Raw genomic sequence first — 16,984 nt, 5'->3', positions numbered from 1 at the left:
CTCACACAATCTGTGAGTGCCAATGTTAATTTTTGACCACATATTTATTTAACTTTGACAAATACAGAATTAATTTAATTATTCACAAATTCAAACAGCAGGGATCTTAAGAAATCCCTTAGTTCTCTTTAAGAAAGACCTGCCTGTTCACAGCAAATCTGGATCAGCTGGTTTCTCTCCAAGGAAAAAGAAAGTCATCTCTTGAAACTAACTTATTAATTTTGGACTAAATTTTCAACTTTGGGCTTCATCAGACGCTTCTTTGATCAAGGACTTGAAAAAACCACCAGCCTGCTGGTTTTAGGGATGAACCTGTTGCCTGTTGTTGATATTTCCACCTCTCCTGGCTTGTGTGTCCTAACAGAGTAACACAGCTCTGCAGCTTTCCTAAATCGTAGAGAAAAGAGACACTAAAAAAGAAAGATGTGTTTAATCCTGAGCCTGAAATTCAGACTCCAAAAAAAAATCATCACTGTGATGCAGATCTTTGGGTCCTTTACAACAGATTTCCTGCTCTGAGATGCTTGATAAGTACAGATGGAGACCTCGGTGCCAGGGACAGGCCTGGGTCAGATTTTCTGGAGAGGAGGTAGCATATGTGGTATGCCTGTGTTCCTCCAATACAACAAGTCAGCACATAACATTAAAGCACCTAAGGAAATGAGCCTGCCACTCTAACCCCATTCACTACTTGCAGGCCTTGCTTGTATTACTCCATGGAGAAGACGAGTAGCTAATAAACAAATGTGTCAGGAGCAGGAAGGGTTAATATGTGAATGTCCATCGTCTGAAATATTTCTCTTGACCCCTCCTGTTTGTCTGTTGGTGAAATTCCTGTCAGTGGCGACTCTCTGCTGCTTCCCTGTGCCTCTAAGGCTACGTCCACACTGAAAGCTTTAACTTTGAAAAGCACCTCTTGCTTTGTTCACACCTGCCGTCCACACTACTCTGGAGTTTCTGAGCCCCTGAAACTACTTTTGGAAACACTGCTGGACCCGTTTTAGAAAACTCCAGGGTTGTGTTGTAGTCTGGACGGACAGAAACTGGTACCTTTGGAAACGATGATGTGGACACATGCCTCGCCTCCTGATTGGTTCTTATCAGCCTCACCTTCCAGTGGTGAATGCAACATTAATATTGAATTACAAATGTTGCTGACCTTGTTGTCTTAGCTAGCAGCTGTTGTGCAGTTAAATTCTGCATTTTATAAAGCTACAACAGCCTCTGCTGTTAATTGGTCATTTTATTGTCTGCAAATAACCACCTGCAGAGTGGACAGTCTGCTTCCACATGCCCAGTGCACGTGAATGGAGGGAGATTATTTCTGATTATTTCTCCATTGTGAGCAAACAATTAAGGAGTTGTGTAACTGTGCCCAAGTATATAAAGATACATTCATCATTGGCTGATTTTGAAAAAAAAAAAAGCTCAATATTGATTTCATCTGGCCAGTTCAAAATAAAAAAGTTTTTAAGAAAAGTGCTCAGTTGTTCAAAAACCATGATTTGTAGATTTGCAGAGGTCAGCAGAATATCTGACACTGACAGTTCACTCCTGAATCTGGTTTGAATTTGACAGCGTAGATTAGACCCACTTTAATTCAAGACAGAAGTGAGAGCGATGGCTGCTCCAAAGAAAATCTTGTCATGCCCTGAGCTGCCTCTGTGAGTTTACATGGGCCGAGGAATTTAGGGAAAGCACAGAACCACAATTTCACTGTGAGTGAAAGAATTCAGGATCAGATGTAGAGGGGGAAACAATCTGTGCCCGTCACTAAAAAGGCCTTCTGGTGCATGTCTTTGGATGGCAGATATAACCTCTCTGAGGTGGTCACAAGTAGGGTATGTTTGAGGTATGCGAGTGTGATAGTGAGAGGGCTGTTGACCAGTTCAGCCACAGTGTCCTGGCTGCCCCGAGGATGCACCAGTGCAGAGGATTACAGAGGATCAGCAGGCTTTACGACAAACTGCTGCTCTACGTTATTCCACGCTTTGACGTGGATGAAAACTAGAACGCACATGCAAACGTCCACACACAAACATGCTCGGTCCACTAAGGCTGGAGTTTAAGGGCCTGTCACCCACCCCCACCCACCCTCCCTTTCCTTCCAACCAGTGACGACATGTTTTTGTCTGCCTGGCAGATGCGCTGGCCTACTTTTACTGGTGAGCCCTGGTACATCTCCCTGCCCCACATTCCACCTCTGCCCACGTGGATCCTGGATTCTCTCTCCCCGTCTCTTTTCTCTCTGTTATCTCCCTCTCTGGCTGTTTTTCTGTCTGTCTGCTATCTGGACTTGAAGCAGAGTGTTTCAGTTGAATATGGGTCCTCTGCTTGAAGGATTTATACTCTGATGTGGCTCTGGAAGAAAACAGCTGGATTTATTTGGCCTTTTATTGGGTGTTTGTGTGTGTGTGTGCGTGTGCGCACGTGTGTTTGTTCTATCCAAGCATGTGATTAGGTTTTGGTGAGTTGATAGTCCAGTTTAAAAGGAAACTTGTACCAACTCACTACATCATGCTGGTCTTCATATGCCTCTGTCGCGTTACTAAACCAGCTCCCAGCACCTCGCCAGTAATATACTGAGAATGATCATAACTGCGGTGAAAAACATCACAAGACTCCTCTCCCCGGGGTCAGAGCAGACAGATGCACTATTCATTTTGCTGTTTCATTCAAAATCAAGACCGTAATGACAAACACTCAGCAAGTTTATTTAATTTACTACACCGGTGTTGGAGACGTACCTGTTTCTTTTTCCTCCATCTCTGTTTTGTTGTTGACACAATTACACAAGTTTCTTCATTTAAGACAATTACGGAGGGTAGAGACTTAGTGTGTATCACGTGTTGTTGGTTGGTTAAAGACTGTGTGTGTGTGTGTGTGTGTGTGTGTGTGTGTGTGTGTGTGTGTGTGTGTGTGTGTGTGTGTGTGTGTGTGTGTGTGAGAGAGAGAGTCTACGTAATGAAGAGCATCAAGCTGGTCTGAGATGTAGGCCAGGTGAGAGAAGGAGCAGCTAATCTATCCTGGCTCAGGTCGTATATGTCATGAGTTGCACTGTCATGCTTGGACCACGATGACCGAGTGTGACAGAGCAGACTAACAAAGGCAAACTGCTCTGAAGCAAACAACAAAATGATATATGGGAAGAACCTCGAAGCAGTAGAAGATGAATGAGAGAGAGAGAGAGCAGGGCTATAGGGAGCCACACACACGCACACACACAAGATATATATATATATATATAGCCCTCTTCTACACATAGGCTTACATATGTTGTCGTGCGCAATGCCTCTGAAAACTGTTAGCGACATCCTGCCTGAGAAGAGATCAGAGCGCAGTTTGCATGCCGTGCAGCTGATGACGGGATTTGACGGACCGATGGCAGATGAAATTATCCTCGGCCTGTTGTCTCTGCAGTTTTGTGTGAACCCAGTCAGTTGGTACAGTGCAGTACAGTTGATGTGGTAGAGTTATGTCCACAGCCCCTGAGTCTGAATGATCCTAACGCCAACAGGAAATATCAGGGGATTTGGCTGCTCGGAACCAACACAGACAGTATATCAGGAGATGTGTCCAGTGTGTCTGTCTGGAGCTGATAATGTCTACTTCAGCCCTGACAGGAACATTATAAAGACTGATGAGTGTTTTTAGTCTTCAGAGGGGAATGTAAAGGACAGGAGGACTTGTTTAAAATCCCTAGGTGCTTCTGAAGTGGGACAGGAAATGGGGATAGAGAGAGAATGAGGAAGAGTGTATTTGCAGGCTGCTGACTCATTAGTCTTGCCTCAGGCTCTTTCATCAGCTCACCATTGACCCACTACTGGTATCTATTGTACATGACACACTTAAACATCCATTCTCTTAGCGGTCTCTGCGTTACTCTCCGTTTGTGGGTCATAAATCCCCCCCACTGCACCCAACCCCACTGTCGCATAAGCATTTAAATTAAAAAGTAGGTCATGCTACGCCCCCAACGCAGATCCTCTCAGAGCAGCCCCTTCTTCGCCCTTTTTTTCCCCCCCTCTCTTTTCATCTGCTTTCCTCTTAGAAGGAATGTTAACACTCAGGTCTTTCCATTCAGTCGTGACAGTGACACAGCGCAGGGGTGGGAGGGTACCATTCGCCCTTGTTTCACAGTTTACATGTAGCTCAGTAAGAACAAGGCATTTGTGGTCTTGAACTGCTCCACATATTTTTATCTTTGTATTTGAATAATTATTATTTGACTAGCGATCTGTGACTTGGCAATTTCCATGTAAACACTGGCTCAGTGAGTTAGATTGCGGAAGTCAGTCAGCTTTGCATTAACCATCACGGAAGTTTACACAGGATTATTTACTCTGTGACCTGTTCGCTTAAACCTGAACTGTGGTGTGTGATCTTTTTTTTTTTTTTTTTTTTAAGTATTTAGTCTTTAGGAATTTAGTCCTTTTCTGAAAATAAACTATGAAACTAGACGGTGGAACATCCAAGCTTTGTTTCAGAGAACACGCAGGAGACCTTGATTATAAGATAAGCATATCACCACTTAGCAAAGTATTCCGACCATGTGAGAGGCTTTGGTAAACTTTGTAAAGCAATTTTATGGCTTTGTGGCATCCGGCATATGACGGCAGTGGTGAAATTCAGAAGGCTTTGAGTAAACAAATCATGCAAATATTCAATAGAAATCCAAGGATGATATTCATGAGACTCTCCATACAACTACACAGGAGGATGAATTCTACCTTGTTGGATCTTGTGTGGAACAAATAAAGTTAATGATCTGCAAATTGTTGAGAATTACTCAGTTGAGAAACAGCAAAGTGTGTTTTTCTGTGTATGAATAAGTGACCATGGATTCTAACAGGCACCGCCCTGAAACCACAGTTAAAACAGATAGTGGAGAGACTCACAGAACATCTGGAGGTCAGGATTCATATAAAACAGAGAGGCATGTACAGTAGTTATACCATCCATCTAACTCTCCTTTTTTCTGTTTTAACTTGCTGTGCTACTGAATTTAAGTTTGAACATTTCCCCAACGTCTTGCATCTCCTATCTCTCCACCATCTGCTGGTGGATATATGTTATATGTGCAGTTAGGTCCCAGTTATGCATACATATTAAATAAATCTAAGGTTTTAAAGTCTGCATTGTGTTTAAATATGGTGAGATACTGAGAGAGGGAGGCTGGAGGGAATCTGAGAGGTGTGTGTGGGATTTTTATTCATAATTTTATACTGAATAGTTTGTCTTATGTTGTGTAGCTAACATCATAACCTTTGAGCATCTTTGGGTGTGTTGTCTGCTGTTTGACATTATTTTGCCTGTGGAGTTGACCTGACTTGACTGAACATGTAATTTGATGAGATTTTCCCTTGTTAAATCAGGCCCTAATGGGCAACAGTTAAATGCTTACTTTAATAGATTCTAAATATATTTTCACTTTGACATGTTTGTCAAAGTTTGACGATAAATAGATAAAATATAAAATGATTAAATGATCATGTTTTTTCCGCAGGGTTTGCATAATAGCCTCGTGATTTGCTGGCATTTTATTTTTACAGTAGACTGTTATGTAACTTTGTGGTGTCTTCAGTGAAATGTAAAGGATGTCCTCCCCTGTACATCCATGTACAGGGGAGGACAGGGAAGAGTTGGGGGGCGGCGTAGTTTCAAGCTATGGATCTAAGTTTAGCCAGGAACCTATATTAGCTCATGGTTCATATGTACTGCTGAGTATCTGTACAGTCCTGCACTCCTAAGTTTCCCTCACTGGCCCTATGGCTCTCAGCAGCCCTTTCAAGGGAAGCATATATTATGAGGTGTTAACGTATTTAGGAGCATGCACACATCTCATCATCAGCAGGGATCCAGAATGACAAAGGTAAATGTTATGTCATGGTGTCAGAGTCCTTCAGAATTGAGGAGAAAAGGCTTCATTGTAGTCATGACCTTTGCACCCATGTTCAACATTCAGACAGGGATCAATCCACCACAGGACCGACAGTCATGTCGAGGTCATCTTCACTGTATCACAGCCAGAGGACGTTGTATTCAACAAAGGTCACAGTGGTTGACCTGAGTAGAAGTTGCTCCAATGTTTAGATTAACACCTTATTTCATTGAATTGTCGTTATGACTCCACACCAGCGACAACTGTGGCCATATTTGTCCGGCGGTGCGTCTGTCTGTCCCAGTCTCGTGAATGCTATGAGAAATGTCTGCAGGGAGTTTCTTAACATTTGGCAACGTTCACTAGGACTTGATTGACAATTTGGTGGTCAAAGGTCAAAGCCTCTGTGACCTCACAAAACACCTTTTTGGCCATAACGCAAGAATCCCTACACCAATTATGATTAAAAACATTCAAAACAAAATGTCAAAATAATAAAATAATAAAGTGATGACATTTTATATCCAAATGGTCAAAGGTCACCATCACTGTGACATCACTGTGACATAATGTTCTGCAAAAACACCTCTGGCTATTATTCAACGCTGTTGCTCAGGAACAGAAGTGGAGATTGTGACCGTATTTCCTGTAACTTGACCTGTGGGTTGGCAGAAGCAAACAACCATGAGGCAGTAATTCTAGTTTGCTCATAAATCTGACAGCATGTACAACACAGCTTACAAAAGGTCCTCTTACTTAGCCAGGTGTTTCCATCATCTTTTACCTTATCATTTAATCACCTCAAATGTTAATGAACAGAGTACAGATGGAGAAACTCTCTGAGTGACAGGATACACATTTGCACAGATGGTTGTCTCTGTGTGACTGTGAGTACGTGTGCTCACTGCTCATCTCCCTCCTTTTGACAACCAGGCTGTCAGGGTGCTAACATGACTGTCCATGTGTCCCGCTCTCTCCTGACATTGATATTTGACTGCTTGGGGGAAACCGCTCCAGTTTCAGAATCACATGGTTTTTCTTTCTGAGCTTTGTCCGTGTGTTTCAATGTAACGCTCACTGATGCAAGGTGTTGTCTCAGAAACTGAGCCTTAAAACCAGCCGTCAGGACTTCTGGAACTTTGTGATGTCACATCAAAGCAGTTGCTGCTCTCAGCCATACCCCAAGCCCCGCCCACTGGACCCACCATCCAGCCTTGCAGGATTTGGTTGTTTGGAGTGTTTACCTGCAGTCTTATTCAGTCAGATACAGGAGAAGTGTCAAATATGGGACCTTTAACCAAGTGTACAGTGCACATGTCTGTGCTTGTGGTTCCCCATAATAGAACCAGCTGAAAGCTGTTATATGGGTCTTTGATCTACATTAATACTGATCAAGTAATTTAATCTGTTTGAGTGTCCAGTTTAGGTCTTGTTTGTTTAACTGTGTGAAGAGCTCTTTGTTTGATTCTGGCGTCTTGTAGTTTAACTCAATCTTATGTATGATGAGTTAGCCTAATAGCTCTAAAGCAGACTGCTGACTGACTTGTTATAGTTCAAAGATGCCTAGATGCAGTTTGTGGGTGAGTTTGTGTCATAGAGAGGGAACATGTTCAGACAAACCTCCTTTCATTTCACCTTCGCTCTCCACTTTTTTCATTTCAACTCTACTGATAAAGAATCAAACAGAGAACCAGCTGTCTCTCTCTCTGTTGTGTCCCTATCTTTGTCTGCTCTCTTTCATTGTCATTCTCTTGCCCTGTCTGCCTTTATACTACCTCATGGTTTTTACCCATTCATCCCTATTTATTTTGCCTTGTCTGTCATCTATTATTCAATCTGTGTTACTGCCGAGCTCTGACATTATGCTAAAAGTAGATTTTTTTCCAAGGACAGTACACTCATTGTTGACATGCATACAAAGTAGCAAAGTAGCAGTTCTCCAGGCCCTGAGCACACTGCAGGTAAAGAGCTGCTGTGTTTTGCTGCTATTCTGTACTTTACAATATGGGGAACCTTGACAGTAACTGAGCATAACTGAGTGGACAGGAAGCCAGGCAGTGGATATGCAAAGTATAGAAACTGAGATTAGGCAGCAAAAGATGATCATCTAGAGTTGGAGGCAGATAAAAGAGTTGCAGCTATACCCAGAGCCCTGCTCAGCCCGACAGGCAGAGAGGAACAAAGGAGAGAAACAAGCGGGGGAGGGGACAGAGGCTGCGCACTTTGGCTTGAGTGGCTTATAAGGTGTTTATATTCCCCCAACATTAGCTATATGTCCTTCTTGTGTTACGATTATAAATAAATTTCCCCCTCTTTGTGTTTCAGGTACCCCAGTCAACATGTGTTTTGTTCAGAGCAGAGCTTGTCTGGCCCAGGTCAGTCTGCCGGGGACAAAAACCCTGTCGGCCATGAGCAGGAGCAGGAGCAGGAGCTGGACTCCACACAACACAAGGTTTGTGAGAAACAGTTGTAAGACACTATTGTTTGAAAATGTATAACAATCGTTTTGAACACCAATGACTAAAAACTCCAACCACTCCACCTAGAGACAGTTTTTTCCAACCATAACATCATCATTTAGTGTGTTGAACACTGCTGGCTCATCTTTTTGGCCGGCACTGCAGTGGTGAGCAGTATTATTAGACTCACAGCTCACGATGAAATGTATGAGTTAGCAGAACACCAAGAGGGTAGTGGTGGGAGGTGGGTCGTGCACTTTAGTGACCCACTAACCCCTGGTGAAAAGTGGGAGGCATGGAGAGAGGAGGAGGATGAGGAGGCACGGCTGTGTGTGGTGGAAGGGTGAAGGTGTTACATAAGTCTTTGTAACTCAGGATTTGTTGAAGAATGAAACACATCAGTCAACTTCACCTTATCTCTCTTACTTTACAACCCATAATGTTGTTGTGTAATGTGAACATATGGTTGGAACTAGGAGAAAAAAATGGTCAGAACATGAAGATTAGAGCCAATTCTAGGTAGGTGGGTGCCTAGAAAGCCGCCTAGGTACACGTCGTCAGGAACAATAGGTCACAGAGATGGTGGTGATAGAAGTTGAGAGCAGCTATGTAGGGGTTAGGGGTTTCTCAGCCTTATTGTTCTTTCTGCAGCCTTCGTGGATCATGAATGTTGGAGACTAATCCATTTTAAGTCTGTCACTGGATGTCGTTCCCCTCATTCAGAGTGGAGAGTTTGCCTGAGGTGGGCTGATGCTCGCTCAGAGCAGGCACCCACTGCTCTCATGAATGGGTCCTCAAAGTTGTGTGTGTTTATGTGTTAGTGTGTTTTTATGTGTGCCTTAGGATCAGAATGAATGATAATTTGGGGAAGTGAGTGTCGTTGTGGTATGCGTGTGTCAGCAAAGAAGGGGAATCATTGTTTGTGGTGCACGAACAAACAGGCGTGCCAGCACAGTTCAACAGGCCTGGCAGTCTGTCGTTTGCCTTATAACACAGTCTTTGTCTGTCAACAAAAAGCTCTTTCAAAACCTGAGATGCAAAGAACTTCTGCATCTGACATTTTCACACAAAAATGCATTTGTTAAAATCAACACAATCCATTGATAAAGTCTTTGTAATAGTTTGAATTGTTGTGTCTCATTGTCAGGCAGTCGTATACTGCTGAGTGCTTAATTATTGTTTTCCTATTCAAGATGAATAGAAGACGTTTCTATTCCAGACTGTGGAGTGTGTGATTTATGTATTTTTTTTAAATCTCTATTTTTTTTCCATAGGTGGTGGAAGAATGGGCGACACACACATCATACGATATGGGACTAAAGACAGAGAGGGCAGCACTAGAGAAGCTGCCAACACACAGCAACATACACCAAGAACAGGTAACACCATATGTCTGTCCAGTAAAATAATTAGTGTACTGATACTGACAGGATTAAAATATACTAAAGAACTGAGAGAGGATCCTGTGGTGGGTAAAAGAAGCAGTCAGTGGAGTGAATGACGGAAAGAGAGAATCTGGGGCACTGTGAAGCTTTGTTTTTGTTTTTTGGCTGGACAGCAACGGGGCATCCCTGTTATCACGAATGTCACTGACTGACTGAGTGATCATATTTCCACCATTGGTCAGCCAAATGCCATGTGACTGAGTTGGAGTTTTGAGCAGGAGAGTGGGTGAGAGAGAGAGAAGCTATCTGTGACTGCTAAGATAAAGAAACTAGCTGATCTGAATAACATGTAAACAACAGAAACACCAGCAACCAGAAATGTAAAACTACACTTACTGCAGCACAGCAATGAAAGTAAGAAATAAGGGATTTCAGTCCACTGAAGGGCTACAGGGCTTTTGTGTTGAGTTTGTATTGACACGTAATGCAGTAACTAGAACACAGCAAACAGGAGCTACTGAAAACAAGAATACCAACATAATCAATTATACAGCAGGAGTTAGAAAAAAAGACCTGCCTCTGTTAGGTTCTGCAGTTGAGGTACATAAAGGTCCTGATCACTTTTTGAGGAAACACAGTAACTGAAAACTGTTGTGGATCCCAGACAGAGACAAAATAAGAAAGATATTCTGTCTCCTCTAACTTCCTCTGATTGATCATTTTACAGTAAATATAGCTGAAATCATAGCACAGTCTTTAAATTTACATCATACAAACATGTAATAAATGAGAACAGCTGTATCGTGAAAGCCAGCTGTATTAAAATACTGTACATGTGAGCACAGAGAGGAGGAGAGAAGCAAACAGATTAAGAGCTGAAACCATCTGACACTAGGCTGAATGTAAACAGGACGCCATGATGTCAGTCGTTGACAGTGGTTCCACAACAGCTTTTAACTGCGTCCTCAATTTCACACATTGATCACATGTGGTCCAGCCATGTATTTGGTTTTGACCTAGTCTTGTTGAAACATGAGTAGTGGTCAGTTCATTTCAACTTGCAAATATTCAATGCCTTATTCATCAGTGACTGTGCTATTAATAAATAAAGGTTGTTCTATTTATAAGGGGTGGGATTATAATTAAGCACACAAAAACAGAAATGGAGAAAAAGTCTGCTCATGTTGCTTTTCATTTTGAGTTTCATCAAGTGCCTCAAATTCTTGCTGTGAGGTTTCTTTGATATATTTTAGGACAGCCATTGGTTGATTCACAGGACATCTGTACACAAATGATAGTGAAACTATCATTAGTAATGTGGATGTGGTGTTTTTGTCAGCTTCCAGTACAACATCTGTGCTACATTTAGAATTACACCGACCACACACACTCTCCCAGCATGATAAAAAATGATACTGACACATCACTGAGCTTTATTCAAAACCCTTTTGTTTTGTTTCGTGTTTTGAAATGAATTTGATGAATTAACTTCAGCTCGTTGAGGTTGTTAACTATGGACAACTAATGCTGTGATGAAATGTCATCAGGCGAAAGGTGTGATAATAATCCCCACACACACTGAAGCAGGACGTCAGTGAAGACATGGACTGGGCTCACTGAGCTGAGCTGATGATAGACTTTAATATGTGAATGTTTTTCTTTCTGCAGACTGTGAATCCTCAGGAAGCTGAGGTGGAGGAGACAAACCCAGACCTAGAGTCTGATGCTGTACATGTTGCTCCTGAGCCACACCCACAAGCAGACCCCCAGACTGACTTAGACCTGCAGACTGACACCCAGGACCATGACCATGACCAGGAACCGCCGGTGTCCTCAACTCCAGAACCAGTTCCAGCACAGGACCAAGTGTCCACAGATGCCCCAGCCCAAGCAGAAATCCACAGTGACACCCCCGCTGCGCATCCCAGTCTGGACTCAAACCCAGCCACATCCCCAGATGAAGCTGAAAACACACCTACCTCACAGAGTGCCGGCCCCGCCCACACAGGGTAAGCTCAGATTCACTTCCTCAACACAGGGACCTGGTCTCTGGAAGTAGAAGTTGGCTATAACCACAGATTAGTCACATTGGTGAAATGAAATTATAATCCAAGAAAATATCTATCCCTCTGATGATGGTTAAAGCCAATTTCAAACCAATCCTAGTATAATACATAGATCATTGTTTTGTTAAACGTTGCACATTTTCTTTGAGATTTTTGTTCGTTAACTTTTGTTTCCTTCAGTTTTTTGTTTTATTTCACTGATTTTGTTTCCTCACTGTAAATGACTGAGAGAAAAACCCAAAGGGGAGTTTCTTGGACATCCTGGATATCTGTGAGTCACTTTTCATGGAACTGTTGGCCGAGCGCTCTGAAGTTACATGGAACTGCTCACGCCTGTCAGGTTTTTTTTTCTCCAATGGACTTTGTAAAGGAAGTTTCTGGAGAATCACCTGTATAGACATGGACCTATAACCAAGATTAGTATAGAGGAGAAAATGCCCATCCCATGGCAACATCTGCAGTGAGCTCCTTTCTGAAGTGAACAACAACATCAGGACATGTAAAGATGCACACCAACTGCCCCACCAGCAAATGACCTCTCCATCCCTTTTGTCCATCCATTTCTTTCTTTATCCTCTCTTTCTCTTGCTCTCTCTCTCTCTCTCTCTCTCCTGCTCTGTGTCCTCTTGTCCCCACCCTCTCTCCCACCCCACCCTCCTCTCTCTACCCCACCCCTCCAGTTTAAGGAGATGTGGTAAACGCCATGTCCTTTCTTTCCCTCAGTGCAGTGTGGGTTGCCAGTGCAGGAGATGAACTCCCAGTAGACAGCTTTGTCTTTGCTGAGCACTCTGATTCACAGTGCGGGGTCATTCCCCCCGAACTGGCAACCTGTGAAAACTCCCCTTTTGGCAGCCCTCTCCTCAGGTGAGTTTCTAACTCCCAGAAGCCAATCAAAGCACAGAGACAGGTAATCCAGGTACATCTGCACCTCTCTGCCGTGTGCAGCCGTCGACCACTGGCCTTGCTCTCCACTTAACTCTGCTTTTTTGTTTTTCATTTCTTTCTTCCATCGTTTTTGCCTGCTCCCAACCAAGGACTCCCAATACTGTCAAATAAACAGAATATTTTGTTACTTGCATCACATGTCAAACACTGCTGTGCACCTATTTATTTTCTTCACCTTTCTTTATCTTCTTATTCCTTCCTTCCACATTACCTCTCCATCCGCCAACTCCCTCTCCGCCTCCACCTCATTGACCCCGTGTCTGTACTGTAGTGTGGATGAGGCAGGCATAGAAGACCAGCGGTCAGACCAGAGCCTCAGTTCTGCAGAGGTCCAGTCCCCTCCAGGTCATGTGGACCAGGAACAACAACAACAACAACAACAACAACAACAGCAGCAGGAGCTGAAGGATGGGTTGTCTGATTTGCACCAGAAGGGCAACACCTCCCACCAAGAGCAGCAGGTCAGCAGCTTGTACTAACCAAGTATTTCTCTCATGTATCAGTGTGTTTCAAATTCACTGTAGAGTAGTAGAAGCTTTCTCCATAAGCAGCTAATATCGAGCTCTAAACATTTGCAGGTTTTCATGAGTCCCGGGGCAGTTTTGAGCAGATTGTGTAGCTGCAGGCAGAGACAGGCTGCAGGTATCATGCACAAACTTGGACAGGGGTGGACACACATTGTTGTCAGTTTCCTGGGAAAGCTTTTCTTGAACAATGCACAGTCAGCGTATGTGGTTCAGGTGACATGATAAGCTGAAGAAGAGGATTTCCACAGTTTTTGCTGGAGCAGCCACAGACACATGTTCATCTGTTGTCACGTGTTAGCCCAGCAGAGTACTGCATATACTCACCACTGCAGGCAGGATTGCCGTGAAAGTGTGTGAGCAGCTGTTCTAGCAAAGGGCAGCTTCTGAATGTTTCAAGCTGAGTCAACTTTCCCCTCAGTTTGCTCATGGATGGAGGATAAGAAGACAACTGCATCCAGGGGGAATCTACCTGTGTGTGTACGTTATTTTGATCTTTCAGAGTGAAGATCTGGTGACTCGTGTGTGTGGCTGGTAATAACTGTTGAGGTGTTTACATAAGAGGCCGTCTGAGTTTGAGGATTTTTAGGATCAGATGCTCTTGTGAGGTCCAAAAGGGTGCTTACGTAATCCATCAAAACATTACTCACAGCTCAGTGCTTCTCAATACTGTGGTGGCCAGGGGCTAGCTGACTATCATGAGCAGAGGACGGGAGTCTCTTGATTGTTCTCTAGTGGACATGAGATGCAGCTCAAACACCGGCCCACAGATCTCATCCAAAGAACCTTTTTCAGTTATATTTAGCAAATACAGTTTAAACAGCTTTTAATGATGAGACACAGTCGTTTCTATACAAATGCTGCTAAAATAATTCACTTATAGTAATCAAGTCGTCATTTTGTGTTTTTAATACATGACAACAAATCGAAAATATTTAAACTTTTACGTGTGCTTGGGCTCTTATTAGGGCTGCACAATATGTAAAAAAAATGATATTGTGAGTATTTTGGCAGATACTGTGATATTTCAGTTGAAATTACTTTTTTTTCACATTTTTTCATTTATTTGTTATTTTTTTGGTTCTTGTACCAACAAACAGAGCAGTGTCTTGACACATTTTACCTTTATTGAAGAAATTGCAGCTCCTGCATTTTTTTTTTCTTTGTTTCATTTTTCTTTGCAGCTCCTCTGATTTGGCCATATTGCGATTTTCTTATATTTGTGCAACTGTTTTCTTAATATATTAGCACAAGGTTTTTGAATTGCCAAGGTGTAAAGACCATCTCTGCCTGGTCACCCAACACAAGGTCACTTTGTGAGTGTGTATGTGTTTATTTCTGTGTGATATCTTCACCACTGTGGCTCAGTGAGTTATTTCATCCTCCCGTTTTAATAATCATCTGCTTATAGTGATCAATTTGACTCACACAGATGTGATCACTCTCAGCTGTTTCCACTGTAATTAGCCAAATTAATTCAGTTTAATTTACAAAAAACTTCAATATTTTCTCTTTCTGCTGTAGGCTGTGTTAATTGTTATGAACTTTTTTTTTTTTTGTATGTGATTGTGGGCTGTTAGGACACGTTATATAACCTTACACTTAAATTAAAGTGGGTTGGGTGTCCAGGAGGTTGTTAATTGCATTTTTTGTGGAGTTCCATTCAGCGACATCTCAACTGTCACAAACACTGTTACTGCTCGCTGCAGTAGCTTGGAAGTTCATTGGGTACTATACATGGAGCCTAATATTCAGCTCATAATGTCATAAAAAGCCCAACTAGAATAAAAATGCTCCACATAAACACCTCAATCAGAATAAACACTCGTTTGCAGAAGAGGAGTTTAAACCTTTTCATAAACTGATCAAAATAAACATTTTATGTCATTGCTTTCTGGCTGCAGTCTTTATTTCCCATGTTGACATAAATGCATCAGGATGTACGTTTCTCCACACACCGTATGTAAACACGTATAAACACGAGACTGCAGTTATTTTCTCTTGAAGGGCAAATATTAATTTCAGAAAAAAATTAAACATCATTAATTGGTTCCTCTGTCCATTTTCTGTTGCATTAATTTTCACTTTAATTAAATCATACTTGATTTATGATTTATGTTATTTACTGATAGGAAATACTAAAAAAAACTCATATAATAATAAATCATACTTAAATACTTTAGTCATTATGACTGTGAAAAAGGTATGAAATTCCACAGTGTGTGGTATTTTAAATGTCTTAAATTTAACTTGGTGAATCCCACTGAAACCATGGAGATATATTTTCTCTACCTCGCTTGTCAGATAATAAACACATTAGGATGGTAATGGTAGGTTTGCAGGTGTAGTTGTCATCCTGGGTGTGTTCTGTGTATTTCAGGTGGGGGAGGCCAGTACTACCAGAGAGACTGATCCCTCAGTGCCCAGCAAAGAAGACATCCCCACCTTCGACGAGTGGAAGAAACAAGTCATGGAGGTGGAGAAGGAGAAAAGTAAGCGCATGCATTATTAAAACGCACATTTAGATGCATGTGCACAAAATGGAAAGAGAGACATCGCATCAACACCTAAGTGCAGCGTCCCACTTAGTCTAAAAGATTGCTCCAAGGTTTTTAGTCTCGCAAACTCAAAATAGCTTATTGATGCTAATCTCACTTGATGACACAGGCCCAGCAGCATTGCTTCTGTTGACAGAGGAACCTCACTTGATAGTTTTAGTCTACATCTCATCTTGTTGCCTCTTTGTCCCCCATACTGCATTGTCCACCTCTGCCTGTCTCTTTTGCTTCCTTCCTCATGTTCTATTCCTGTCTCTCTCTCGCTCTCTCCATCTCCCTCTCTCTTCTGTCTTTCTCCCTGTGCACGCCATGTGCAGTGGTCAGCGGAGCGTGTGTTTATGTGTGTTGCGTAACCTCTCTACTTGTTCCTCTCATGCAACGCTCTTTTTCCAGTGTCTCTAATGAGGCCTAATGCATCACTCCCTCTGCCCAGGTCAGTCTCTCCATACCTTAGCCAGCGGCAGCCCCCATCCAGTGAAGAAGGTCCAGAAAAACTTCAAGAATAACTACGCGTCTGTGGAGTGTGGTGCCAAGATACTGTCTGCCAACAATGAGGCCAAGGTTAAACACACATCTCCACTGTCCCCTGTCTCCTGCACACAAACACATGCACTCACGCAGAGAAGGATACAGCTGTCATGCTGTCATGTTGTGTCAGCAAATGGATGAAACTCACTTCACAATCCCTTTTTACACTGAAGTGAAGCATTTGATTTATTCAGGGCTCTTATATAAGAAACAAAATAAATCAAATCAAATCATGGGATGATGACTGTGGATGCTAATTCACTCTTTCTCTTGTATTCAGAGCACTTCAGCTATTCTCATGGAAAACATGGACCTTTACATGTTAAATCCCTGCAGCAACAAAATCTGGTGAGTACAGGGACACACACTATTCTTGTACAGTTTGTATATGACTGAAGCAGATTTAAGTTTCATGTGAGTTTATTTTTTAATGAACCTTCTTTATCAACCTCTCTCCAGGTTTGTGATAGAGCTCTGTGAACCCATTCAAGTCAAGCAGCTGGATATCGCTAACTTTGAGCTCTTCTCATCAACACCTAAAGACTTTCTAGTGTCCATCAGTGACAGGTATACTCCCTCTGTTTCTTCTCTTCTTCTGTTTCTGTTTCTTTATCTGTGTCCCTCATCTACAGTGGCCC

The 16,984-nt window shown here is 42.5% G+C and overlaps 1 protein-coding gene across 5 annotated transcripts in view; it reads left to right on the top strand.

Annotated features, from left to right (window-relative positions):
- suco (SUN domain containing ossification factor) overlaps positions 1-16,984 on the top strand; it is a 46,315-nt gene that overhangs the window by 10,588 nt on the left and 18,743 nt on the right. For 3 of the 5 annotated variants that reach the window (XM_071486991.1, XM_071486990.1, XM_071486989.1), the window contains exons 2-10: positions 8,207-8,333; positions 9,615-9,719; positions 11,394-11,734; positions 12,515-12,655; positions 13,008-13,197; positions 15,641-15,752; positions 16,252-16,379; positions 16,627-16,694; positions 16,806-16,913. In XM_071486991.1, the coding sequence (XP_071343092.1) occupies positions 8,207-8,333; positions 9,615-9,719; positions 11,394-11,734; positions 12,515-12,655; positions 13,008-13,197; positions 15,641-15,752; positions 16,252-16,379; positions 16,627-16,694; positions 16,806-16,913 (1,320 nt within the window). Of the gene's footprint in view, positions 1-8,206; positions 8,334-9,614; positions 9,720-11,393; positions 11,735-12,471; positions 12,656-13,007; positions 13,198-15,640; positions 15,753-16,251; positions 16,380-16,626; positions 16,695-16,805; positions 16,914-16,984 lie in introns of those variants that run through there. The other 2 variants (XM_071486992.1, XM_071486993.1) reach the window with 2 other exon arrangements.

The sequence above is a fragment of the Trachinotus anak genome, unplaced genomic scaffold (assembly GCF_046630095.1).
Source record: "Trachinotus anak isolate AG129_WGS33_773 ecotype Australia unplaced genomic scaffold, CSIRO_AGI_Tana_v1 ptg000010l, whole genome shotgun sequence".
NCBI classification, from domain to species: Eukaryota; Metazoa; Chordata; class Actinopteri; order Carangiformes; family Carangidae; genus Trachinotus; species Trachinotus anak.
Note: the sequence above shows the minus strand (reverse complement) of the source record. Positions and strands in the feature narration are given on the sequence as shown.